The 27880-nt window shown below is 34.5% G+C and overlaps 1 protein-coding gene across 4 annotated transcripts; it reads left to right on the top strand.

The window, feature by feature from the left end:
- Positions 1-25955, top strand: LOC143234509 (zinc finger CCHC-type and RNA-binding motif-containing protein 1-like). Of its 4 annotated transcripts, none has more exons than XM_076471916.1 (6): positions 1-117; positions 808-957; positions 9966-10185; positions 12967-13082; positions 20230-20296; positions 25394-25955. In XM_076471916.1, the coding sequence occupies exons 2-6, from the start codon at positions 845-847 to the stop codon at positions 25538-25540; spliced, it is 663 nt and encodes a 220-aa protein (XP_076328031.1). In that variant the 5' UTR covers positions 1-117; positions 808-844; the 3' UTR covers positions 25541-25955. The 4 variants fall into 4 exon arrangements, with proteins under 4 accessions (XP_076328031.1, XP_076328032.1, XP_076328033.1 ...); XM_076471917.1 differs by having other exon boundaries at positions 35-656; XM_076471918.1 differs by having other exon boundaries at positions 51-433.
- Positions 25956-27880: the final 1925 nt, after the last annotated feature.

Below are 27880 nucleotides of genomic sequence, written 5' to 3'. Positions count from 1 at the left end.
TTATTTTATATATGCTATAAAAGAGGGCTTAGCTATTCCTCTTACATTTTAGGAAGAGTCGTATACGAAGAAACTTAGGCTTAGAAAGTAGTAAACATTCGCTGCAAGAATTTCAAAGTTAGAAAATAAATTATAGACGTGGAATAATGTATTAATATATTAAAGATAAAATTACATTTATGAGTTGTGAAATATGTAGTATTAGGCCTAATATTAGTTGGGGCTAATGTTTAAAAATAGAACCATAATTCCAGTATCTTTAATTGTTGTCATTTTATATTTTCTCTTTACTTGAACTAAAGGTTTTCTTGTGTAATACCTTTATACTTATTGTAGCATTTCGTTTAGCATTTTGATTTATTAGTAGTAGTTTTACTTTTAATGAAGTTGCTATTAAATGCTTGACTTCCTTCAGAACTGTCAGGATCGTGTGGTCAGTTTTTGTTCGATCTCATAATCAATCATTTTTAAGTTATTTTTTTCTTCTAGAAATTGTATTACTCTCGATCTCTGAAGTTTTGCGTGAATAAAACGTTGATATTTTAAATTTGCCTATGCTTTAATTAGAAACTAGGATTATCTGCTGAAAAGTTTATTAAATGGTTTAAGTTTGATATCTCGTTACGACTGAGCACTGACACAGTTTCCCAACTTAGGTATCTTATAAATTACGATATTATGACAAACTTATGTCAAGTAAACAGAAACAAAATAAAATACTAAAGCGATCTAGTTTTGTTATTATTGAAATATGTTTATTTGGATTGCATGAGTAGTATTAAGAATAATGCATATTTTATTTTGTAGTTTAAAAGTGACTGGATTTGCTGGTGAAATTTTTACTATGAGTGGAGGTTTAGCACCAAGTAAAAGCACAGTTTATGTAGCAAATGTGCCTTTCTCCCTCACAAACAATGACCTTCACACACTCTTTGAGAAATATGGAAGAGTTATTAAGTAAGTATATCTATTAATATTTTTATTGAGTTAAAAACGTTAATGTATTAGCATTCCATAAACTGTCTTCTCAAACACAATTAAGTTAGCAGTAATTGCCACCAAAAAATTTGTCAATGTTTTACAATAATAACAACAGTTAGTAAGTAATTCAGTAATCTTAATTACGAGTAATACACAAAACTTCAAAGTGTTTCTAAGAAGAAATAGAACATGGGGCATATTATTTTATATGCAGCACCATAAGATACTGAGTAAATATTATATGGAATAGTAGTACCATAAAATAGTACATAGATGTACATGTGGGTGGGTTAGTAATACCATAAAATAGTGAGTAGATGCTGTAAACAGGGGCGAATTGGTAGTACCATAAAATAGTGAGTAGATGCTGTTCACAGTGGTAGATTAGTAGTACCATAAAATAGTACATAGATGTACATGTGGGTAGGTTAGTACTACCTTAAAAAAGTGAGTAGATGTTGTACACGGGTGGGTTAAAGGTCAGACAGGCCTGGGATAAAATTATTCTAACAGGTCTGTGCTGACTGTAACTAAAGTATAAGGTAAAAAAAAAAAGTAAATCTCTTAACTGTCCTTTTTTGAGCCTGGGTCTGAGATTACAGTTCCAATAGCCACTGTCTTACTACAACCATGGCTGTATATGAGATTGTGTGTGGATTGTATACATAAAATACTATGAGAAGACTGTGTATGGAAGGTTAACATCATTGATTAATTAAACCTTAAGAAAAGACTACAACACAGAACTTAAAATATGACATCAAAACAGGGAAGTGAATTCAGACTACTTTTAGTGTCTTTGATAGAACAATAACTGTGAGTTTTTATTCCTTTTTAAACATTTGATTTTATTGGGAATTGTAATAAAACTTTTACGTCAAAGTTTCCTCACTAATAATAAAATTTCATGACAGAAAAAATCTGAGACAAGTATATGTGGTTTGCATTATTATTATTTAACCTTTTCACTGTGCAATTAGTTTTTAGGCTGATTCCCAAAAAGTCAGTTATCCACCACAAAATAAAAGCATTAATTTGATCCTTTGGATTACTTTGTCAATATTCAAAGATGTAGTAGTTTCTATATCTGACAGTAATATTCCTTAAACTGTGCTGGATTGTGAAAAATAATGATTAACAAAAAATTGAAAGAAAAGTGTTCTCAAAACTTACTTAATAACCAAAATATAAAAGTTATTTGGATTACAATATCTGATATATAAAGAAGCTCTCTTTATATAGTTTGTGCATGTGGTCCTGTAAAGTTGACAGTTTTGTAATGAAGTGTATAAAACTCTACGCTTCACAGTGTTGATCATAGAAGGGAGCACGCATGCAGGGTTGGCAATTGTTTCAAGTACGGGGGAATATTCCTGCATGCTTCAGTAGAGAGAAACTGTGTTCGGTAGCATTTTGGGTATATCTAAATTTGGCAGTCAGTGGTATAAATGTTTGTTTGGATGTAAGTGAATTATACAAAAAACTATAAAACAAGGAGAGCTCTGCTAAAATATAATACTTTACTAGAAACACTCATCAAACTAAATGTGCTTATTTAAATGCTCTGAAAAATACAGAAATAAAAGTATAAATTAATTTGAAGAGCATAAAAGTAGTTTATGAAATTATTTGTTTCATTTATGAATCTGTAAAACTTTGCTGTAAATGACATGGTTAAGCTGTTAAAAACAATACCTTTGTGAATAAAAATATATACATATATGAATAAAATCTTTTAAGCCTATTATCAGTAAGTTTCCTTTAGCTGAAGTGAATTAATTGAATGTAGTGCTTGAAATTTCAGAGGTAACTATAGAATTGTAGTAATCTCATATTTTGACTTTCATAATCATTGGAGAAAACCTAAAATCAGCTATTTACATAATTGTCAAGGATATTTTTTTCAGCATTTTTAAACATGACTTACTCTACAAACTCAGAATACAATTTAGGTGTTTTATCTGATAAAACTCTAAATTGTTAACATTCTAAAGGTTCTTTTGTGTTTTTCTGTTGTTGGTTTTTTAGGGTGTAATAATAGGTCTGAATTTTAAGCCAGAGTTTCAGATGGTTAGCTAGTATATTTTTTTATTAAAGTACAGATTTTTAATAATGTTTTTTTGGCCATGAAGCATCCTCTTTGGAAAAAAATAAAAAATGCAAATTCTTTATTTTCAAACTGAAATTATTTTTCACACCCCTCAGTGTGGATTCCTGTTCGTGGTGAGGGGACCTCCCAGAGAAGGTTCTGTTCTTTCAGTTTACCTCCTCTGGGATCTAAACATCCACCCACGTGTTTGCCATGCATGGCGACCTGTAAAGGGGAGGAGAGGATCCTGGTGGTTGAGGGGTCCAATCCTTACACACCACTTTAGCCTTGAATTCCTGTAGACGGGCGGTCTTTGGGTGGCCCCCCTTGGGTCAGTTGGCTGGTCCACTTGGGCTAGAGTCAACCAAGTACCAGTGTTGGAAGTTCTCAATGGGTGTTATGGACATTGTGTCTGATGCTGGTGTTTGGGTATAGTGCTCACGAAACCCTGGTGTTGCGTCCCCTCGTAAGGCTCCATGGTGGGTGGGGTCTGTGGGTACTGAAATTTTCCTTTTTTCTTATGGATCCTCCTTCAAAAAAGTTTAAATAAACTAGTGAAATAACAGTCAATAGGTAAACGACCAAGTCTTGAAGACTCTAAGCAGCATTCTTCAACATCTGTAACACCTGTATCCCATTTTCTTATATTACATTCTCTTTCAGAAAAACCTTTAGGGCAAATGTTCCCCTTTTTTATTCAGAAGGGACTAGAGGGACTTGCTGGCTCTCCAAAGTCAGTAAAGAAGCTTCAATCTGGAGACATATTGGTTGAAACATCCACATCCCAACACAGGGAACTCCTCTTGAATTCAAAGGCAATTGGGGATGTACCTATTGAGGTTACCCCTCATGCTACTTTCAATTCATCATGAGGAGTTATTGTTGAGAGGAACTTGAAGAACGCCCCGACTCAGAAATTCTCGCTGGTCTCTCCACTCAAGGAGTTTCTGCAGTGAGGCGCATCTCCACTCGCAAAGATGGAGTTACACTGCCGACAAATATCCTTGTTTTGACATTTACATCACCACATGCACCTGCCACCATCAAGGCAGGTTATCTAATTTGCAGGGTACGGCCGTACGTTCCAAACCCACTTTGATGTTTCCAATATCAGAGGTTGACCACTCAAAGACGTCCTGTCGTGGTTCCCTGACATGTGCTTGTTGTGGTGGCAATGACCACATTGCCTATGAGTGTCACATGGACCCTCATTGTGTCAACTGCAATGGTTCCCACTCTTCCTACTTTCGTTCTTGCCCAAAATGGTTGGAGGAAAAAAAGGTGCAGTGTTTGAAAACGACCCATTACATTAGTTATCCTGAGGCTCGGAAATTGCTGTCCGCCACTCCATCTCGGACATATCCTGCTGCATTTCGTTCCACAACTACAGTGGGAGTGCAGACAGATCTCTCTGTACCTCCAAGAGAATCATTATCAAAACAAATGAAAAGCCTTTTGACCTCCATGGTTAAAATGGTTGATGAATTGACTTCTACACCCATCTCTGTTTCTCCTATACAGTCCAACAACTCTCAAGATCCACATCCTTCGGTTTGAAATACAGGCATTTCTTCTGATACATCTTTTTCTCCAACCGCACGATGCAAAACAATCATTCGTTCACGTCCTGAGTCACTGGAATTCCCTTCCAACAACAAAGACCTGCCCAACCATGAAGGTCAATAGACCTCCTCCGAATAAGGACAGTAAGGAAAAAAGATGTGGTCATAAACAGAATGGTTTACTATTGATTGATCAGCATGTGCCCACCCTGTCTTTGTCATTCAACACACCCTTGAAGGCTGTAGCCATCCGTGTTTCCTTGGGTCATACCATCACTGTTTATTCTCTCTACCTGTCCCCTGGAGAGACATATGATCAATCAGACCTTGATACTCTCGTTGAACAGTTGCCGTCTCCATTTCTAATCCTGGGGGACTTTAATGGACATCATCCCCTCTGGGGAAGTGCTGTTATTGATAGGAGGGTCGCTCTGTAGAGTGTATGCTCTCTGAACACAATCTTTCTCTTTTCAATACTGGTTCTTCCATTTATTTTTATGCACCTGGTCAGTCCTTTCTGCTATTGATTTTTCAGTTTGCTTCCTTTCATTATTTTCCCATTTTTTATGGAGGGTTGACAAGAATCCATTAGGCAGAGATTATTTTCCTATACTTTTGAGAGAGACTGGCCGTGGTCAATGACACCCTACCCGGGTGTCCCAGTGGAAGCTGGATCAGGCAGACTGGTTTACTTTCACTGCTCTCGCAGAACTTGATCCTGCCATTGTGAATCAGCCATCAATAGACGACTGTGTGGCAGCAGTAACTGACTGTATTATACAAGCAGCTGTTAGGTGGGGCTTTTCGCACCTCTCCAGTTCTGAGCTTATATGTGGAATCTCACGAACCTTCTCTGCACCTTGCCGCTTGCAACTGTCTTTACTGTATTCTTTAAAACTTTGCTCCTTACCAAAGCATCCCACTTGGGGATATGTCTTTCTTTTTCAGTGGGCCTTACTTTTTCAAAACAGACAATCTGCTGTTGCTCCTTTTAGCCTTTGCATCCAGGCGCAATTAGATGAATTGGGTCTGTCCTTAGATAACATTGCAGAATCCACTGGTCAGCCCATACCCCCATGGCTTATTACAGCCCCCAAATGTCATCTTTATTTAAGTCATCTGAAAAGGCAGATACTCCCGTTTGGAAGTACCATCTTTTATTTACTGAACATCTTTCGAACACCCTTTCTATTCCAATTTATACGGATGGTTCAAAATCAGGTGACTCTGTGGGCTCTGCCGTGGTTTGTTGCAGTTCAGTGGTTGCATGCAGATTCCCCTCTACAGCTTCTGTGTTCACTGTTGAACTGTACGCCATATCTCTTGCCCTGGATATTATTGAAGCTGAGCAGTACTCCGATTGCACTATTTATACTGACTCCCTTAGTTCTCTGCTGGCCTTGGAATCATTTCACCTTGTCTCACACCCTGTTCTCACTGATATTCAAAACCGACTGGCCCATTTCTCATTAACATCTACTTCTATCCAGTTTTTCTGGATACCAGGCCCCGTTGGTATTCGCAGGAATGTGCATGCAGACATGGCAGCTAAATTTATCTGCTCTGGCACTACCACCACTGTGTGTATTCCATACATGGACTATGGTCCTGTATTCAAGGCTTGGCTTCGTGCCAGCTGGCAGTCCACTTGGAGTGACAACAAGCTTTTTCAAATAAAACCCTATATTGGGCTTTGGCCGCCTAGCTTCCGTAAGGTTCGGAAGGAGGAAGTTGTTCTAACTAGACTATGCATTGGTTACAGTTTTTTAACTCATCTTTGAGTTGTTTTTTTCTTTTATCTGGAACTGATGCACCAGTGTGTAGTTTATGTAACACTCAAATCACTGTAAGCCACATTTTACTTTCCTGCCATCATTTATACTACTCTCAACAACGGCACTATTTTAAACATGTTCTGTCCCATTGTTTGTCTGTGACATTGGACAGTGTTATTGGTGATGGTGACACTGTCCACCTTGATAAAGTTTTTCCTTTTTAATGGCCATCAATCTTTTTAATCTCATTTAAATGTTTGTTATTTTTTCATTATACCTTTTTAATTGTGGTTTTCTTTTCAGAATCTCAATCTTTCAAGTTCAATTTGACATTTGAAAATGGCCAGAACATTAAATAACTCAACATCAGGACTGGAAAGTCCAACTTGTGGTGACTAACACTGCTGTTTCAACTATCCATTTTAACTACCCGTTAGTCGTCTTGGCGAGTTGTTATTACACTTTTGCTGCATGTCATTTAACACTTTTATTACTTTACCATTTATTACTGGCTATAATGACACATAACCCGGAACCAGGACTGGAAAGACCAACTTCAGGTGATTGACGGTGGTTCTTGTACTTACCTGTTAGTCTTCCTGGCAGGTTATAATCATTACCATATTGCTAGAGAAAGTCCTTTACAACTTTGTAGACTTGATGTCAACATTGGTTTTATGCCATTTTATGTTTTGTTTATACCTTTGTTTCCTTTTATGAATTTTATTACATTTACTTTACTTTCACCTTTTTACAGGACATTTGGCTAATTTTTATTACGATTTTGCTATGTCTTTTAACACTTTTCGTATTTTACCTTTTGATAATGGCTGTTATGACAACATAACCCGGAACCAGGACTGGAAAGGCCAACTTCAAGTGATTGACGGTGGTTCTTGTACTTACTTGTTAGTCTTCCTGGTGGGTTATGATCATTACCATTTTGCTAGAGAAAGTCCTTTACAACTTCTCTGCTTTCTCTCTTAACATTGTACACTAGGTGTCAACATTGGTTTTATACTTTTTCTGTTTTTCAATGATGTTTTGTTTTACCTTCATTTCCTTTTATGTATTTTACTACATTTAATTTATTTTTACCTTTTTACTGGACATTTGGCACAGATAGCCTAGCTGCTTTGTGCCATAGAACACTCAATCAATCAATATTTTTGACATTTTCTAAGACTGAAATCTGTAATACAAAATAGTAAGCATCAATGTTACGTGATTTATTAAAGATATCAACATTTGCAACATGTTTCTAGTATCTAATCTCAAGATAGCCAATTTTTACACCAGTAAAATTGTGCAAAACACAGAGGAATTTAAAACTGTCTGTATCACTGTTTGAGATCTGAAAGTAGGTATTTTTATACCAAATCTCTTCTAAGTTTTTTACTATACACATGAATAGTAATGATTTATTAAAGATATCAACATTTGCAACATGTTTCTAGTATCTAATCTCAAGATAGCCAATTTTTACACCAGTAAAATTGTGCAAAACACAGAGGAATTTAAACTGTCTGTATCACTGTTTGAGATCTGAAAGTAGGTATTTTTATACCAAATCTCTTCTAAGTTTTTTACCATACACATGAATAGTTCACAGAAACTCCAGATTGTGCTTTCCTTGCTGCAAAATTGAGCAAAAAACAAAAGTTCCAAAATTGTCTGCATCTGGTAGAAATTTGGCAGTGTAATTGTAAAAAAAGAAAAAAAATATGCTTTTGTAGCATCTTGACCCCTATAATTACTAAAAATTGGTACATTCACCATTTTTTGTTTGTCAGTGTGTGGAACCCTTAAGAACATGTTTGTATTAAATCCCATGTAAATTGGTTAAACTACAATCAAATGATTGATCAAAAACCACAAAATTATTGTTGTTTTTTAATGAGTCTTAATCCTCCAAGAAAAAATTCAAAATGAGCAAATTTAACTTTTGTATGTCAGTGTGTTGGGCCCATGATAATTTATTTTGTACAAATGTCATTTTGATTGCTGTAAATATAACTGCACAGGATTCTAAAATATATGTTTTTGGGTTGTTTAACATTTCACCTCACAAAATCCTCAAAAAGATTCAAATTGAAAAACTTTAAGGAGTTTCTCGGTATGTTGGACCAATGAGTAACTGTACCAAGTTTCAACTCAATTCACCAAGAATTAAAAGAATGCTGGTAAATTGAAAAGAATTTGGAAGAAGAAATGATCGAAAACCACAATGTCTCTGGATGCTGGCTACATTGATTGTGATTACATAAATAGATGATTAATCAAAATTGTGAGTCAGTTTTATATCCATGTAACTACTAATTGATATAAATATAATAGTACTCTATGGAGAATCTGTATGAATATAATAGTACTGTCTTTTTGTCATATGTCTGAGTAATTACTTCAAAGAGTTTGGATAAATCTCCACCAAAATTGGTGCAGATGTACACCAGGTCCATGGGGGATAGATACAAATTTTCTGTTTTTCATTTTACAGTTTTTATGGGTGTGTTTGTATTTTTTAACCACTAATTATCCCCCTATAGTTGGACCTTTACTAGATTTGTTTTGGAGGTTCATTGGGTCCATGAGGAAATGTATACAAATTTTCAGTTTGTGTTTTGCAGCTTTTATGGCATTTTTCCATTTTCTACAATTATGTACAAAGGAAGCAACTTTTTGGTAATAAGATAACCTTTCATTAATCATTACTGTACATAATTTCCAACTAGGGGACAGTTACTCCAGCTAATAACCAATACGTTAAACGTAGTCAATTAATAAGCTATATAATTTATCAATACAAGCAGATGATGAGTTCTAGTAAATAGTAGGAAGTTTAGCAGAACATGTTTTTAATCAGCAGAGTTTCATACCACACTCTGGACATCAGATCACGCAACAAAAGTATTATAGGCCAATTATCTTTAAGAAAACACAGAACTTTATCTGGTTTGGATTTTATACAATAAATAATCTTTGATACATTGATATCTGTAAATAATCTCTAAGCCTATCTGTATAAAGTATGATAAATGCCCTTTTAAGCATTTAATGTTAAAAGGCCTTCTTCAAGGGCTGTGATATCACAGGAGACATTGTTTGATAATGTATTTTGTACTCAAGATGGAATTACAATCATGATTTAGTATTTGGAAGATTTAGAAACTGAAATTTTCTTTTTGCATACCTAAATACTTAGATATTTGTTTAAAGTTTAGACCACAGGTATTTTTTTTGTTAATTTTTCTTTAGATAACATTTCCATATCTTTTATTACTTTAATGGCAATATTTTTTCTATACTTACTGTGATTAAAAAAACTTGTGATATTGTTAGGTTTTATCCTTTGTACTTAAGTTTATAGTTTTTTGGTTTTATGCATGTGAAATTCGACTTTATTTTTTAAGTTATTAAATAATAGTTATTTGTTGCTTATTGAAATTAATAGCTTACTGTGTAGTAATCTCAAATGTAATATATGTAGTTTATGTTTTAATTTCATGCTCTTCAGTAAAGGTGTATTGTTTTATAGATAATGTATTTGTTTGTGTTTAGGGTCACTGTTATGAAAAATAAAGAAACAAGGCAAAGCAAAGGAGTAGCTTTTGTTTTGTTCCTTGACCGAGACTCAGCTCATCGATGCGTGAGAGCCCTCAACAACACTCAGTTGTTTGGCAGAACACTCAAGTGTAGCATTGCTAAGGACAATGGAAGAACAACAGAGTTCATACGTAGGAAAGATTACAAGGACAAATCTAGGTGTTACGAGTGTGGGGTGAGTTGTGAACATAACTTGGGAGTTAAACTTACTTCCTCACATATTTTCACATTAATAGATCTCATGTACAGTAGATGTTTAAAAGCCTTTTCATTTTTTTTTTTTTTAAACTTACCATTTTGTACACTTTGTATGCACCTGCTATTTTTATATATTACTCTCTGTAACTCAGAGAGTTGTAATATTTTTACAAGTTAAGTGTTCATGGTCACATTATTCCAACAACAAAACACCCATTCAGTGCTTTGTACATTTTATTTTAGTGATAGTGTTACTTGTTAAAGTATCCATCCTGAGAACTAGCATAAAAAAAGAAACTATCATTGTATCTACATTGGAAATATGGCTATTGTTGGAAAAAAGAACTAAAACGATGTAGTGTGGGTCTCAAAAGGTAATTATGTGATCTTATGTTTATTTGACATGATTGCTCAATCTCTCTTTACTGCACATCATGATGTCTTGGAATGAATGTCCATGTCACAGATGTTTAAATAATTGTATTTGTTGTTAACTTGTCCCCTTGACAGATATTTTAAGAAGTGTATCTTTTGTTAACTTGTTTCCATGACAGATATTTAAACAACTGTGTTTGTGTTAACTTGTCCCTATGACAAATGTTTAAAGAACTGTCTTTGTTGTTAACTTGTCTCCATGATAGATCATGGATCAAAGGCCATGCCATTGCATTTGTTGACTTGCATTAAACATTTTATTGAACTGTTATTATATAACACTGCACAACAAAGTTTTTGCTTCTTAAACACTGTTGGATGTTCCTAATAGATTTTTGATCACGAAAATCACATCCAAATTTGCCCATCATGTACTGTTTCATCAGAATCTTCAGTTTTCACCAGGACATTGCTACAATGGAAAAATGATATCAGGGTAACTGGAATCCGTCAATGCTTGCTGACTACTGTTGGACACTGCAGTGTGGTGCACCATACAATGAATACAAACGAAAATCAGGAGCAAAACACTTTTAATTATGTTGACCTTAGTAGTGTATTAGAAACATAAACGCAATTAAATACGTTATTGCCAGTAAACAGTTAACTGTCTATTTCTCAGAGTTTCTACGTGATGAAGCAAAACCAAAACTATATTTGTGCATACCCACCAGGTACCTGTCACAATCGGCAAAAACATTTCAGGAAGCAAAACTTTTCAAAAGAATTGTTGTGTTGTGTAATTTATGTTAATAAGTTTGGAATCAAATTGTGCATTATATTCCAAACTAATATTATATATGAGATAATTTGTTAATTTAAAACTAAATATTAATGGAACACATCTAAATATAGATGTTAGTGAGTCACATGGTATGTTAAATGCAGCACTGTTAAAATTAGATGTTTCTGATGTTCACCTCTTTCCATTGTTGAAAACTTTCCCTTATACACAGTTACTTCAATATAAGAAGTGAATAACCAATCAACAGTTTAGAATGTCCCCAGAGTGATTTTGTCAGCCATTTTAATCTGTGAAAAGGCTAATACTTTCTTTTGATCCAAGGTTTCAAGGGTGTAGGTAAGTTGTCTTTAGTCTGCTCTCAAGTTTCTTATTTTTTTAGATCTATATACATCTTAATTACTAAGCTTAATAAATTATAGTGGAATTCTTTAATATCAGTGTAGTTATTTATGATTTTTTGGATATTCAACTGTATATATAAAAAATGTAAAACAAAATTTTGCTTTACTTGTTTATTTATTGTTCTATATTTTAAGAAAAATATGTTTAATAACTTGTTTCCAAATAGTAATAATCTCTATACATATGTATAATGTATAATAATTGAATTATGACTGTATGTTATAAAATACTAGTCCACTAAAACACAGCCAAGATAGGGAAGACTAATGGTTAATTTTATAATACTAGGTACATAACAAGAGTGCACATGCACTGCATCAATGCAAGTTATGTAATGTTAACTGGGCATGATTGAGAAGTTAATATAATAAAAATAATAAATATATATGTGAATATATATTGTTATGAGACTTAAGCTACTTAAACTAAATATTTGTACTTTTTTGTTATAATATATAGTCATTCTAGCATAGAAAAAGCATAATATATATTTATTTCCTAATTTTTGTGATGGTTACAAGGTTGGTCAAGTGACAGATTCCACATAGTTAGAGTATATAAAATAACATAAAATATAAAGTTTTACTGAAAACAAACATTTGAAAGATATTTTGGAGGTTTTAAAGATTGCACAAATAATATTTAAGATTTTTGGGACAAAGAATATTTTTTTTAATCATAACAAGAAATCACTTTGCACTTAGGTAAGTAATGAAACAGACTCTATTTTCACAAACAAATCTTTAGTAAAAATATTTCATTAAAAAATCTGATTTTTTGTGTCCAAAATACTTGTAACCTTTACTGAAAGTCTAACAACTTTTAGGAATGTACACATGCTGTATTAAAATTTATAGTGCAAGTGTGTAGACAAATTTGTGTATATTATACCGAGCCCGTAGGGAAAGTATAACTTTCCCTAACTTGTCTTCTTTAACTAACTTGTTAACTTGTCTTCATGACAGATGGTTAAAGAAGAGTATATGTGTTAACTTGTTCCTATGACAGATGTTTAAAGGAGTGTATCTGTTATATTAGCTTGTTTTCATGACAGATATGTGAAGAAGTATATCTGTTGTTAACTTGTCTTCATGACAGATGGTTAAAGAAGAGTATATGTGTTAACTTGTTTCTGTGACAGATGGTTAGAGAAAAGTATCTGTGTTAATTTTATAGGAATTTGGTCATTTGAGTTACAACTGCACTCAGAATATGTTGGGGAACAGAGAACCCCCAAAGAAAAAAGAGAAGAAGAACAAAAGAAAATTTGAAGACACAGATGAATATGAGGAGTAGGTGTTGTGTTTGTTTTTAAGAAAATAATTTGAGAATGTCTTTTTAGATGTTAAAGTCTTACATGCATACTGAATTCCAAAATTATAGCTCTATTTCAACAATTTTTAACTTACAAATATTTTAGAATTGGTATTTTGCAATTTTTGTATCAATTATTTAGTGTAACTGTAAAGTACAATATTGAAACCTCTAGTTATTACAGCTCTGAGGAGGGTCACTTATACATAATTTACTTGTTTATTTGTTATGGTTTTCTGCCTATCCCAAAGCATAAGTTTTTGTTTATCTCTGGAACTGTTGTCCCTTGAGACTACAGTTAGCAAGGTCTACTTCTTTCTCTGTTTCAGGTTTTATCTTTAATGATGTCACAGCATTTGGTCTGAATAAGTACTAATGAAACTCAGATTTGTTTGTTTCTTTGATTCAGAGCAAAGTTATCTGTTGCTTCCATTGCAAGAAATTGAACGATGGATCTTAGCATTCTAAGTCAATAAAATTATCACTGTCCCATCATGGGACAGCTCAACTTTGAAACTAGTGAGAGGCAAAGTTTAGACACCTTTGAATAAAGCACACTGTAAATTATTTTTACATCATTGTAATCAATAAAGTGGTTTGAAAAAATAATTTTTAATTATATAAAAAAGGGATCAGGTGTGGCTCCAGCAGGAAACAACAGCAGAATCTACTGAGAAGTTTAGAACACTTTGGAACAACTCGCAGATGTCAGGAATCTAATTTATTTATTTTTTTTATTGTTAAAAATATTTTCATGTTAAATGTTATTTATTTAAAAGTCACAAAATGTTTCATCTGTAACAAATGTTACTGTTATGTTTATGATTTTTAACAAAGTGCATAAATGAAAGAACTTACCATGTATTGAAAAAAACATGACCAAGAATATTGTTAGAAAAAGTTTTGTTATCTAGACTGACCTGATACTGTTTAGAAAAGTCAGGTTCTAGGCAATGGTGTCATTACAAAAGTAAGTGGGCTCCAAACATTTATTTCCATATAACTGTTCTTAAAATTCTGGCCTATTGATATTATCAAAGTATAGTGCAAGTGTCCCTTAGTTAAAAAAAATAATATTGTATGTTTCTCCTCTTGTCAGCATTTCTTAACTTTGTCAGACTCTCTAATTGGGTCCCACCCATCAACAGTTGAAGGGATGCATTTACACCACTGGTCCAAGATCACCAATAAATCTTTGTTAGTTTCTGCCAGTTTTTTTAACAAGTTATAGCCATGAGTGGTGATTATTATGATTGGTAAACTATGAGACACAATAGTTTAATGAATATTAGTGAAGTTGGAATTGTTTGGAGTATAAAATGGAATTTTTCTGATACATAAAAAAGTTTAGTAGCAATAGATCAAAGTTTTTTTCAAGCTGAAACTTTACCACTCACTGAGTTTCATGCAAGTTGTTTAAGCATTTCCATTGTTAAAAAGAAACAGTAAATCAGTAATAGTTCTCCAGTATGGAAGGGGATAATAAAAAGATTTGAAGCATTTTCATTTGATGTGCTACCTCATTATTTTGTGTGAGTTTGTTGTAAAAAGAATGATTTTGGAAAAACTACAGAATTGTGTGTTTTCCTTATAGCATAGCCACATTGCACTGTCTACAGTGTCCATCGAGGGAATTGAACCACTGATTTTAGTGTTTTTTAAAATCCATAGACTTATTGCTTTTCCATAAGTGTTAAGAGCAATATATCAAAGGTTGCATAAAATTGTTAACATCAGTGAAACAAATACAACTTGTTATAGAGAAATAATGTTTGATAGGTATATCATGTTGAACATAGATTTATGATTACCAGAAGTTATGAAACACTTTCTGATTTAGATTATAAATACTTCCCAGGTTTTCAAAAAAAAAAAACTGCTATCTTTGTTTCCCTGATCCACATATCAATAGGTAAAAAATATTTTGTGAATTTATGGAGGAAAACAACCTTAACTTTGAATTTTAAAAATGAATGAATCTCTTTCTCTGACTCATTTCTTTTATTCCTTCAGCTTTTATACTGGAAATAACCTAACTGTTTTCCACAAATATGTTATATTGTACACATATAAGTACCTGCTTTGCTGAACAGGATAGCTTTAGCTCTGTTCTCCCATCTTCTGTCATCTCTCCTATAGTATTAAAATTTCAGGTGTTAAGTTGTATGTAATGTTGCATTCAGTTTGCCATAAAATAAATTTAATGTATTTTTATGAATGTTATACCATATTCAACATTATGACATTGATATTTGAAATATACTTCAAACAAAATGCAATACCGTACTTTATAATGTATCAAAAATAAAAAAAAATCCATTTACAGGTATCAAACTGCCCTGAGAAAAAAGTGTAGAATAAAATACATTTGTTGACTTAACTTTCATTTCATTAAGTATTATAATGTGAGCCTCACTCTTTTCACTAGTCTATTTTACAGTGAATGGCATAATTTTGTTTTATAGGCTAGGCCTATTGTTTACTTTTTCACACACAACATTCTAATTATGCCCACATTTCTTGTGTGCATGAGAAATATATGATGTATTAATAGATATATGCTTAATGATCTATAACTAAACAGGCCTATCTATTCTAATGCTATATTGTAAATTAAATGTTAACTCAAACTTAAAAATGTCAAGTCTGCATAGAATCACAACCATGTGAAACAAATAACTCACTTAATTTATTCTTTATCATCATATAAAAATATGAAATTATACTTTAAAGAATTGTTCATGCAATGTTTGTATATTGATAAAATTACTGGTTCTGCTAACAGACAATAAACGTGTATTGACAGAAAATTGTCGTTTTATGCACGTTTACGTCAGAGAAATTTGTCATATCAAAGTGAACTCAGTGGCCAAGCAAGTAAACAAATGGAGATATTTTGAGTTTTGTATATAGATTTCATTCATCTCCTTATAAGTTGTGAGCTTCTGTAATATATTCTGGCCACTACTTAACAAGCGTACATAACGAACGTTGTGCATGAATTTAATGATGGAATCTACAGATTCATGTACCTACAAGCAATTTGTGCATAGATAATTTTGAAGAATTATTTGAAAATCTAGTAAATTGCAACTGGACTTCTATGGTTATTGTAAGATTAAAGGACTTCATTCATTTTAATCTTTCAACAAAAGAATATTAAAGTTGTTGAATTTAGACTATTTTTGATAACAGTTTTTAACTGTCCCTAATTTGGAAATGAAAAACTAGAAATAAGAGATATAGTTAATACCACCCACTAATAACTCTTTTTATCAACGAATAGTAGGATTTACCATTATGTTATAAAGCCTCTATGGCTAAAAGGGCAAGCATATTTGTTGATTGGATCCAATCCCTTGACTTGCAGATTGTGGTTCAGGTGCTCTATACATTAGGTCATTAAACATGGTAGTATGAATAGTATACTTTATGTAATATCTATCACTGATATTTTATTTCTCTGGGACTTCAGATGACCATGATCGACATCTTTGTCATTGTCCCAATATTTTTTGTTTTCGTTTTTTTGTTATTGAGCATTTCATATGTTTGATAATCAAATTCATAGCTTGGGATTGAGATTCCACCATTATTCATCATTCCAACAGTGCATTTCCAGCTATAATCATCTCCTCCTTTGGAAGGTGCTAATTTTAGTTTGTTAATAAAGCTGAAGAAGTCTCATTTCACACCCACAAAATATCTAGTTCATTTGGGTGTGGCCTTCATGTCTGAAAAGGGCACAGTCTTTTACTCCATAATTGTGGGGCATGAAAGGTTGGTTTTCACATTTCTTCCTCCACAAGAGATTCTCTTTGTGTTGGGGATCTAGACCTCCTTGAAACCCTTTTTCCTTTAAGATCATGTTAATGTGCATTTTTAGTGTGGTCTCTATACAGTCGTTGGATCTTTCAGGATCTTTTTTCCATTGTGATCTCACAATTCTCTTGATTTTGTGTTGGCTTTGTTCTTGTCTGGATACTTTTCACTTCAATATTTTTACTACATATAATAATGTTTAGCTTCCCATATTTTGGTCATCTGTTTTGTATACATCAGCATCACTGTTAGTGGGTGCATTCAATCAGGAATAGTCCAATCTCTTCCTTTATACTTACCTCATTTGTCTCTTTCTCCAAGTTCTCTCCTTCTGTTGGGATATTTCTTGTCAGTCTCTTTCAGTGATGTCCTATTGGATGGTTAAATCAGAATTTCATGTGCTGGGCCTTCGGACTTCCTTCCGTCCTTTCTTTTTTCTGCTCTATGGCTTCCTTCTTCTGCAGCCTTTCAGCTCTGTTCAACTTGTGTCATGACTTTGGCTTCACACATGGGATTTCCAGTTTCTTACTGGATGGTTAGGTCTCTCTTTATGTTTAGCCTTTTTTTTCTGTCCTGTTATGTTTGTAAGCAGGGCATATTCATTGCTGCTGGTCTTGGGTTGATGCTTCTTTGCCTTCTATTTCCCTTCTACTTGTGTGCTTTGTATGGCTTTTTGTTCAGGGCTGGCTAATCTCAGTTATTGCTAGTTACTGAGAAACTTTCTTGACAACTTACCTTTTTCCCCATTACATTTTGTTTTATTCCTTCCCAGTCTTTGTCGCTCTTCTAGCCTACCTGACTAAGTTTTATGTGTTGTTCTCCGTGCCCCCGTTTTTTTTTTTTTACTTTTGGCTTCCTATTCCTTATAATATGTGTGCCTTTCAGTTTATTTCCTTCTTTTCCTCACTTGTGGTCATCATCATTCTGATGTATATGACATCAGTGCTTCTTGCATTCTATTCTATCACTCTATCTCTCTCCAGATGGCTCTTTTCTCTCAAAATGTCTAATGTGTAAGGTGACTCTGCATTCAGCTCTGTATCTCTGTCTTACATTATCATTTTTATTCCTATCAGATCCAAGTTATCTTCTCTGTAATATTCATCCGGTCCATTGTTATTTGACTTGCACTTCTTCCTTTCGTGGTTCCTGAACCTGTCTTTTCTTCTTTTGAAATTCTTCATCTAATCATAATCCTTCTTCTGTTACCCTCTCTGAATGGATCTAACAGCTTGTACATTTAACACAATATTCATGAGATGAAGAAGCACCTTGAAGTTTCTAGGTGTCCTTCCATTAAATCTGTGATTTAACTTGCTCATTGGCTGTTCATTTCCTTTGTCCATTGGAGAAAGTTGTTTGGGCTGGCATGTGGATGACCCCTCACCCCTTATTTGCAGAATTTCTCCATTATCAAGCCATTTTTAACTCATTAGGCTGTGAACTGCCTCTGGTTACTATTCTTCATACATAATATAGTCTCTGACTGGGTTAGTTAGTTTTCTTTTTACCCAATTTTCATAGAATCTTGAAATTATTGCCTGCGGTGGACTGGGGTGTAATAAATGGGGTGGACTCAAATAAAAACTGTACAGCATAGGGCCATCTTGGCTTAAGATAGTGATTACCCTTGAGATGGAGTGTTCCACAAAACTGCTTGAGGTGTCCTTATGATGCTCCTTTCCCTAAGCAAGACCAGATCCAGACTGAACCCCACATGGACTATTATGTGTAAATTGGGCAGAGGAAGCAGATTTTGCCAATCCTCTATTGTTAGTTTAATACCTTGTGCTGGCCTAGTTTTTAGAATATGGTTTCCATGGTTTCTTGTTGTTCTGTCTTATGGTGATGTTCTCCTTTAAACATCCTAGTGTGGTTTCACCCCCCCCTTTTTTTTTTTTTTCTAGTGTGGCATAGGGATCTTTGCCATTTACCATTTCCTAGCTGCTGGTTTGATGAACCATAAAGGGTGCCTCATGGATATGACTCTTTCTACTTGAGTGAAATGGTAGGGTTTTGTCCATGTAATGCAGTTCACTCATCTGGTTGGTTTTCTCCCTGTCACAAAATTCTGCTTGGATATCTGGTTCCATGGAGGTATGGTGTTGAACTAGTTTAGGACAAGCTAACACAAATCCTCATTCAGTTGCAAGACAGATGTTACTTTCTTATTCTTTCTCATTGGATTTGAGATGGAGAGAGTAGGGGCCTTAACCCTACTGCAACACAGAAGTCAAATTCCTGGTACTGCCTGCTTTTGTACTGACTCACCATGTACTGTTTGGTATGCCCTAGTCACACTATACATATAACACTTTTGAAAGCCTGATGCAGGCTTAGAACTCTTCTCATATATTTTACCTGCCATTGCAACTATTCTTTTTCCTCTCATATATTTTACCTGCCATTGCAACTATTCTTTTTCCTTTCCAGACAAAGACTGTTTCACAGTAAAGATGAGGTAAGGTCTCCCATGACTGTATGGGTACACTGTTCCAGAATATAGGGTATTGTATTTTGCACAGGTTACCCAACCACTTCAATATGGGATTATTTCTGCATGTGAGGGAGGTCATGCATTATATCAGAATTTAACATTTTTCTCATCATGAAAATGTATTTCCAATAGCTACTCACCTCTCCTCTCATATACAGGCTCATATATGAAGCAATGTCACACTCCTGTTGATGGAAGATTGTCACATGCTTATTTGAATAGAACAATACAACAAGTTCAAATATAGAAGGCAGCAGTAAATCTGCAAAATCATATCTCAGAGGGGGGGAATATCTGTCAAAAATACATTTTCAGTGTTTGAGAATGTTGACTGTTATTAATCACAGATATGTGATGAGTATACTTCTCAGATATTGTTATATTCTTGAAGACCTTTCAGTCACCAAAGTGTGATGAGTAAGTTTGATAAATTATTCATTTATCAAGGATAAATATTTCACATTCTTAATTGTGGTCATTTCTAAATAAAAATGTCCTTAGTTTGATGTGACTATTTTTTTTAATAAATGCAATCTATTTAAATTAAATAGTTTACAGTGGATTAATTGAATATTTAGGTTTCATCAGTTGCTTCATTTGTTGCAAATATCTTTTTTTTTTTGTTATATTTGGATAAAATTCATCTGAAATAAATGTGTAACCTTACCTTAACCATTGGAATACATTGAATATAATGTTGTAAGCTAGACTTTGAGGCATGCAGTGAGTATTTAATTTCATGTGCAGTTTTCAGCTATCTTCTATGGGGAGTGTGTTTAAAGATTCTTTATCTATATTGGTCACAGGGAAGAGCAAGAACAAACAGAGGAAGATGAAGATGAAGAAAGCCTAAGTGCTGCAATAAGACACCAGGTAATTCCATTTTGGTCCAGTCACATCTCTTACTTTATCGAGTAAGCTTCGTGCCTATAGTAATAGTTTGGGTTAAGATTAACAGCTATTTATATTTCAACATTCTCGAATCTCTTTATGTAGCAGAGGTGATAGAAACATCAAGTAAACTCCATTGCGTATATAGTGTGTAATTTTATTAACAGGTTCGTATACAAAATGAAATGAGTCTGTAACCATTTTCCATGTGTAATTTTCCATGTGTTGTAATGCATGTTTTTGTTACCACATACAATGTCAAAAAATTTTTTGGGTATGAACATCTTTAAAAGCCAGCCAAGCATAATTACTGTTAATTGTACATGTTATAAGACAGGTTTAGCACATATCTTTACATTCATAATTAAGCCTCTTACATTGTATCCCAACTTGCCTAAAGAGCACTGGATTGAAGGAAACACATCAATGGCAATGGATATGACAGACAGTGTGGTTCAAATATTATTATAATACAATATTTTAAGTGTTGAAAATCCATAAGGGTAAAGATTAGGAATATAATTTAAAAAACATAAGAGGCCTAACATAATATCATACGACAAATGTAATGAATTGTGTCATATATGACTTTCCATTTGACATGAAGCATCAGTTTGTCGCCATACTTTATGTATGACTTTCCATTTGACATGAAGCATTAGTTTGTTACCATACTTTATGTATTACTTTCCATTTGACATGAAGCATTAGTTTGTTACCATACTTTATGTATTACTTTCCATATGACATGAAGCATTAGTTTGTTACCATATTTGATGTATGACTTTCCATATGACATGAAGCATTAGTTTGTTACCATATCCCCTCGGTGTGGATTCCTGTATGTGGTGAGGGGACCTCCCAGGGAAGGTTCTGCTCTTTCAGTTTACCTCCTCTGGGATCTAAACATCCATCCACGTGTTTGCCGTGCGTGGCAACCCGTGAAGGGGAGGAGAGGATCCTGGTGGTTGAGGGGTCCAACCCTTACACACCACTTTAGCCTTGAATTCCTGTAGACGGGCGGCCTTTGGGTGGCCCCCTTGGGTCATTTGGCTGGTCCACTTGGGCTAGAGTCAACCAAGCACCAGTGTTGGAAGTTCTCAATGGGTGTTGTGGACATTGTGTCTGATGCTGGTGTTTGGGTATAGTGCTCATGAAACCCTGGTGTTGCTGCAATGTCCTTGCATGACATTGTAGTGTGTCCCCTCGTAGTCCTCCATGGTGGGTGGGGTCAGTGGGTACCAAAATTTTCCTTTTTTCCAATGGATCCTCCAACAAAAAATTGAAATAAAATAGTGAAAAAATAGTCAATAGGTAAACGACCACGTCTTGAAAAATCAGTGGGCATTACAATTCTGTCCCCCTCTCCATCTTACTCTCTGATGGCTAAGAGGTAGCTGATGTCAGGAGCATCTCTGATACTGTAGGTGAAAGCTTTTGCCGGGTATCTATAATGTACAGGAGATTCCAAGTTCATGTAGGTTTGACACTTTCCCGTTCTTTTGTATAGGAACTTGGGGTCCCTCAGGGCTGTGTTTTGAGTGTCACACTTTTCAGTATAAAGATAAATGCCATCCCTGAACAACTCCCTCTCACTGTTACAAACGGGCTCAATGTCGACGACTTTCACATCTCGTGTCAGTCGTCAAACATGAGATATATTGAGTGGCAACTACAAAGTGCCCTTAATCGTGTACTGAAGTGGACTACGACGAACGGCTTTAATTTTTCTCTCTCTAAAACTGTTTGCATGCACTTTGGCTGCCAACGGGGTATTCACCCTGATCCTGAACTCTGCATTGGTGAAGTTTCGCTACCAGTGGTCCCTGAGACCAAGTTCTTGGGGCCTATCTTTCACCGTAAGCTGACCTTTATGCCACACTTAAAGCAGCTACGGGTCAAATGCACAAGAGCACTGAACATCCTCCGTGTCCTCTCTACCACCAGTTGGGGAGAGGATCGATGTTCTGTGTTAAAGATATATGTGCTCTTATTCGTTCAAAACTCGACTAAGGATCAATGATCTATGGCTCTGCCAGACCCTTGGCCTTAAAGATGCTGGACCCCATTTGTCATCAAGGATTTAGACTCTGCACTGGGGTTTTCCGCGCCTCCCCAGTTCAGAGCTTATACTTGGAATCTTACGAACCTTCTCTGCACCTTCGCTATTTGCAACTGTCTTTACTGTATTCTTCAAAACTTCGTTCTTTACCAAAGCATTCCGCTTGGGGATGTGTTTTTCCTTCCTCAGTGGGCCTTACGTTTTCAAAACAGACAATCTGCCATTGCTCCTTTTGGCCTTTGCATCCAGGAGCAATTGGATGAATTGGGTCTGTCCTTGGATAACATTGCAAAATCCACTGGTCAGCCCATGCCCCCATGGTTTATTACAGCCCCCAAATGTGACCTTTCTTTAAGTCATCTGAAAAAGGCAGATACTCCCGATTGGAAGTACCGTCTTATTTACTGAACATCTTTCGAACAATCATTCTATTCCAATTTATACGGATGGTTCCAAATCAGGAAATTCTTTGGACCTGCCATGATTTGTTGCAGTTTGGTGGTTGCGCGCAGAATCCCCTCTACATCTTCTGTGTTCACTGCTGAACTGTACGCCATATTTCTTGCCCTGGATCATATTGAAGATGAGCAGTACTCCGACTGCACTATTTATAATGACTCCCTCAGTTCTCTGCTGGCCTTGGAATCACTTCACCTTGTCTCACACCCTGTTCTCACTGATATTCAAAACCAACTGGCCCATTTCTCATTAACATCTACTTCTATCCAGTTTTTCTGGATACCAGGCCACGTTGGTATTTGCGGGAATGTGCTTGCAGACATGACAGCTAAATCTATCTGCTCTGGCACTATCACCACTGTGCCTATTCCGTACATGAACTATGGTCCTGTATTCAAGGCTCAGCTCCGTGCCACCTGGCAGTCCACTTGGAGTGAGCAACGTGACAACAAACTTTTTCAAATAAAACCCTATATTGGGTTATGGTCGTCTAGCTTCCGTAAGGTTCGGAAGGAGGAAGTTGTTCTAACTAGACTATGCATTGGTCACAGTTTTTTAACTCATCGTTTTCTTTTATCTGGAACTGATGCACCAGTTCAAATCACTGTAAGCCACATTTTACTTTTTTGCCATTGTTACGACTCTCAACGATGGGACTATATTAAACATGTTCTGTCCCAGGGTTTGTCTGTAACTTTGGACAGTGTTATTGGTGATGGTGACACTGTCCACCTTGGAAAAGTTTATAGCTTTTTAATGGCTATTAATCTTTTTAATCTCATTTAAATGTTTGTTATTTTTTCATTACACCTTTTTAATTGTGGTTCCCTTTTCAGAATCTCATTCTCTCTAGTTCAATTTGACATTGGAAAATGGCCAGAACATTACGACACCAGGACTGGAAAGGCCAACTTCAGCTGACTAGTGCAGCTGTTTGAACTATCTGTTTGAACTACCCGTTAGTCATTTTGGCGAGTTATTATAATTTTGCTGCATGTCTTTTAACACTTTTATTTCTTTACCTTTTGGTGTTGGCCATAATGACACATAACCTGGAACCAGTACTGGAAAGATCAATTTCAGGTGACTGTCTGTGGTTCTTGTACTTACCTGTTAGTCTTCCTGGCGGGTTATGATCATTACCATTTTGCTAGAGAAAGTCCTTTACAACTTCCTTTACTCTGCTTTCTCTCTTAACATTGTAGACTAGGTGTCAACATTAGTTTTATGCTTTTTCTATGTTTTACCTTCATTTCCTTTTATGTATTTTACTACATTTAATTTATTTTTACTTTTTTACTGGATGTTTGGTGCAGATAGCCTAGCTGCTTTGTGCCATAAAACACTAAATCAATCAAACAATTGTTACCATATTTTATGTATAACTTTCCATATGACATGAAGCATTAGTTTGTTACAGTACTTCATGTATTACTTTCCATATGACATGAAGCATTAGTTTGTTACCATATTTTATGTATTACTTTCCATATGACATGAAGCATTAGTTTGTTACCATATTTTATGTATTACTTTCCATATGACATGAAGCATTAGTTTGTTACCATACTTCATATATTACTTTCCATGTAACATTAGGCATGGGTTTGTCACCATAATTGATGTGTGACTATTTATGTTATATAAGGGATGGAACATTAATTTATTTATTATTATACTTCATGTACAAGTTTTCATGTAACATGGAGTGTGAATAATAAACATGGAAGACCTTGTCTTTATTGTCAGTTAAAGAAACATGATTAAAAAACACTTTTGCACTGAATTCAGTTTAACTGTGAAGTTTGATTTTTTTATTAGTTTTATAGGTTCTTTCTTCTTGGAGTGATGAAATATTAATTGGATATGTATAAGAAGACACTTCCTGTGTGATGTCTGACAAATCTTTATCTTTGATTTGTAAACAGTTGTTCAGTATTTTCCTTTCTTTAGAATTCTACAATGTTTTGTATTTATTTAATTTCTCCACTGTACATTGGAATGTAAAATATATTTTCAGTATTATTAGATCAGTAATTTCTGTTTAAACTATGAATGTTTTAGTTTAATTTATGGTATTGTGTTTTCCGTTTACATCAATACTTTTGGGTTTTACATGAAAATTACCAAAATATAAGAAAAATATTGGGTTATAGTTTTCAGATGTGATACTTGCATCCATCTTTTTACAAACTGTTTGTAGTTCTCCATGATGAAAAGAAAACACTTGTAGAGAAAATTATATATGTAAAATTGGCTGGTATGAGTAGAGAAAGCACTATGTAGAGGAGCAAACAACATTTTGACCTTTGTGAGCCTCACAATGACCAAAGAAGGTCGAAACGTTGTTCGCTCCTCTATATAGTGCTTTCTCTACTCATACCAGCTATTTTTACATATATGTTTGTAGTTCTGTCAATTTTTGTGTTAAATTGTGAAATAAAATATATTTTAATAGTTTTCACATCTAAAAGTGAATGGCATTTTGAACTTTTTGAAGTACCAATTCTGCTACTTATATACATTTTTATCACAACTTTTTATAAACAATCCTTCAGCAATTGAAGATGGAAGAAGAAAACTATCGGCTTCAGGTTGCGACTGGTAACTACAACCTCCCCACCACAAGTGTACATGGGACTGTAAAGAAACGTTTTAAAAAAGATACTTATTTTAGTGACGAAGAAGAAGTTGATGAAGACTGAATTCATTCAAGTGATGAAGAACTTGCAGAATATACACGTGTATCAAAGTGATTCAAGATTTCTCTCTGTATATATCCTGTATAGATTATATTTCACTGTCATAAACAAAACCAGAACTATCTAGCTTATGAAAGGATCTTACCACAGTTGATATACTGGGTTGTTATTAGTTGTGTATTGTAGTTCAATGTTGGAAATAAAAGCAGATCTATTTAACTCATGAAAGAGGTTTATTGCAGTAGATATAATGTTTGTGGTAAGTGTAAATTCATGAAAGCTGTTGTTCATCAGTTCATAAAGGTTTCGTGTACAGAGTAGAAGTTTCACATTTTAAGATATTGATATACGTAGGCTGTTGTGTATTCATAAATATTTTGTGTAGCATAAATAATAAAACAACAAGACACCTGTAAAACAAGTTTCATATTTATTACAGAATTTCATAATCAAAGGGTTATCTTTCTACTGAATAAATAATTCTCATTACACCACTGAATAAAATATTTTATGATAATAGCATTAAATGTTCATCATTTTATGGTGGTTACTGATGACTGTGCATATTAATTAATGTGAATTGTAAGATTATGTACTTATAACTGAACAGACAAACAAACAAACAAAAGGGAATAAATATGAATATATGGAATTACTGTGCAAAATATTCAAATAATGTTGGGAATATCTGGGTAAATAACAAAAAGATGTGACTTGGTATTTGTTAATTGTGGGATTGTTTGATGTTATTAATAAACTTCTCTGATTTTTCTTTTGTTAATGTCAAGCTCATGTTTTATTATTCTGATCTTCTATTAAAAACTTGTTTTTACTCACATACTCATGAACTTGGGAACGGGGTTTTTAGTGTTCTCTTTTAATGTATGCACACATATCTTGAAAAATAAGAAACCAATTTATGTGAAATTTTTTACAGGAGATTGGTTGTTTCCATAGGCAATTTTTCTCAGATCTAGTGTGTATTTTGGATCACTTAGAAACATTTTTCTTGGATTGCTGATGATGTATACTAAAATGAAAACCTTTAGAGAGCTTAGCTTATAATGGATTAGAAAATCAGTGAGGTAGTTAGTTCTATTTTTACTTTAATGTTTTGTTCATCATTCATTTATTATTTTCTCTTTCATTCAGTTAAGCTGCGAATATTTGGTTTACATTTAAATTATAAGTCACCTTAAAAATGATCATGTTGATAAGAACGTTGTATGTATAATGAGACTAATACCACTCTTCCCTAGTGGTCAGGTACACTTGATAATGTTGAGCAAAAAGTATGAAAAGTAATGGTTGCATGAAAATGAAATGGTATATGATCTAAGTACTGAATAAAAACCTTTGATGGGTTCACTATATATATAGTTAACAAGCATCATTGTTGGTTATTACTCGGTAAGTTAATTCACTAAAGGTAGTTAATGACTATTGTAACTGGTTATTACTAAATACGTTAGGTCACTTAGGATAACTCCTCAGTGTAGATTCCTGTACATGGTGAGGGGATCTCCCAGAGAATGTTCTGTTCTTTCAGTTTATCTTAACATACACCCACGTGTTTGCCATGGGTGGCAACCCGTGAAAGGGAGGAGAGGATCCTGGTGGTTGAGTGGTCCAACCCTAACACACAACTTCAACATTGAATTTCCTAGGGTCAGTCAGCTGGTCCACTTTGGTTAGGGTCAACCAAGTACTAATGTTGGATGTTTTCAACAGGTGTTATGGGCATTGTACTTGATGCTGGTGTTTGGGTACAGTGCTTACAAAACCCTGACATTCCTGCCGTCTCCTTGTTGGACACTGTAGTGTGTCCTCTCATAAGGCTCCATGGTGGGTGGGGTCTGTGGGCACTGAAATGTAGCTTCTTTATTATGGATACCCCTCTTTGTGACAAAATAAATACAAAAATAAAAAATAGATCATTGGAAAACGACCATGTATGGACGACTGTTGTGCAGTCAATATTACAGCCAGATTCTGCTCCTCGATTTTTGGTTATCCACTCCTTATCAGAGAAATCCTTGGGGTAGATGTATCCATTTTTCATTCAGAAGGGATTAGAGGGACTTGCTGGCTCTCCAAAGTCAGTAAAGAAGTTGTGCTCTGGAGACATTTTGGTGGAAACATCTTCACCACAACATACCAAACTTCACTTGAAATCAGAGGCTGTTGGGGATATACCCATTGAGGTTACTCCCATGCAACTTTGAATTTTTCAGAGGAGCTATAGTTGAGAGGGATTTAAAGAACATTCCTGAGTGAGAAATCTTCGCTGGTTTCTCCAGCCAAGGTGTTACTGTGGTACGCCAAATTTTCACGTGTAAAGAT

This window comes from Tachypleus tridentatus, chromosome 12 (assembly GCF_004210375.1).
Source record: "Tachypleus tridentatus isolate NWPU-2018 chromosome 12, ASM421037v1, whole genome shotgun sequence".
NCBI lineage: Eukaryota > Metazoa > Arthropoda > Merostomata > Xiphosura > Limulidae > Tachypleus > Tachypleus tridentatus.
The sequence above is the reverse complement of the archived record's forward strand: the minus strand, read 5'-3'. Positions and strand labels throughout refer to the sequence as shown.

Bases quoted from the DNA above. Each gene is read 5' to 3' on its own strand.
- LOC143234509 (XM_076471916.1), top strand. From the start codon at position 845: ATGAGTGGAGGTTTAGCACCAAGTAAAAGCACAGTTTATGTAGCAAAT. The intron at 958-9,965 runs GTAAGTATATCT...GTTTGTGTTTAG, and splicing joins AAATATGGAAGAGTTATTAA to GGTCACTGTTATGAAAAATA. The intron at 13,083-20,229 runs GTAGGTGTTGTG...TATTGGTCACAG, and splicing joins GACACAGATGAATATGAGGA to GGAAGAGCAAGAACAAACAG.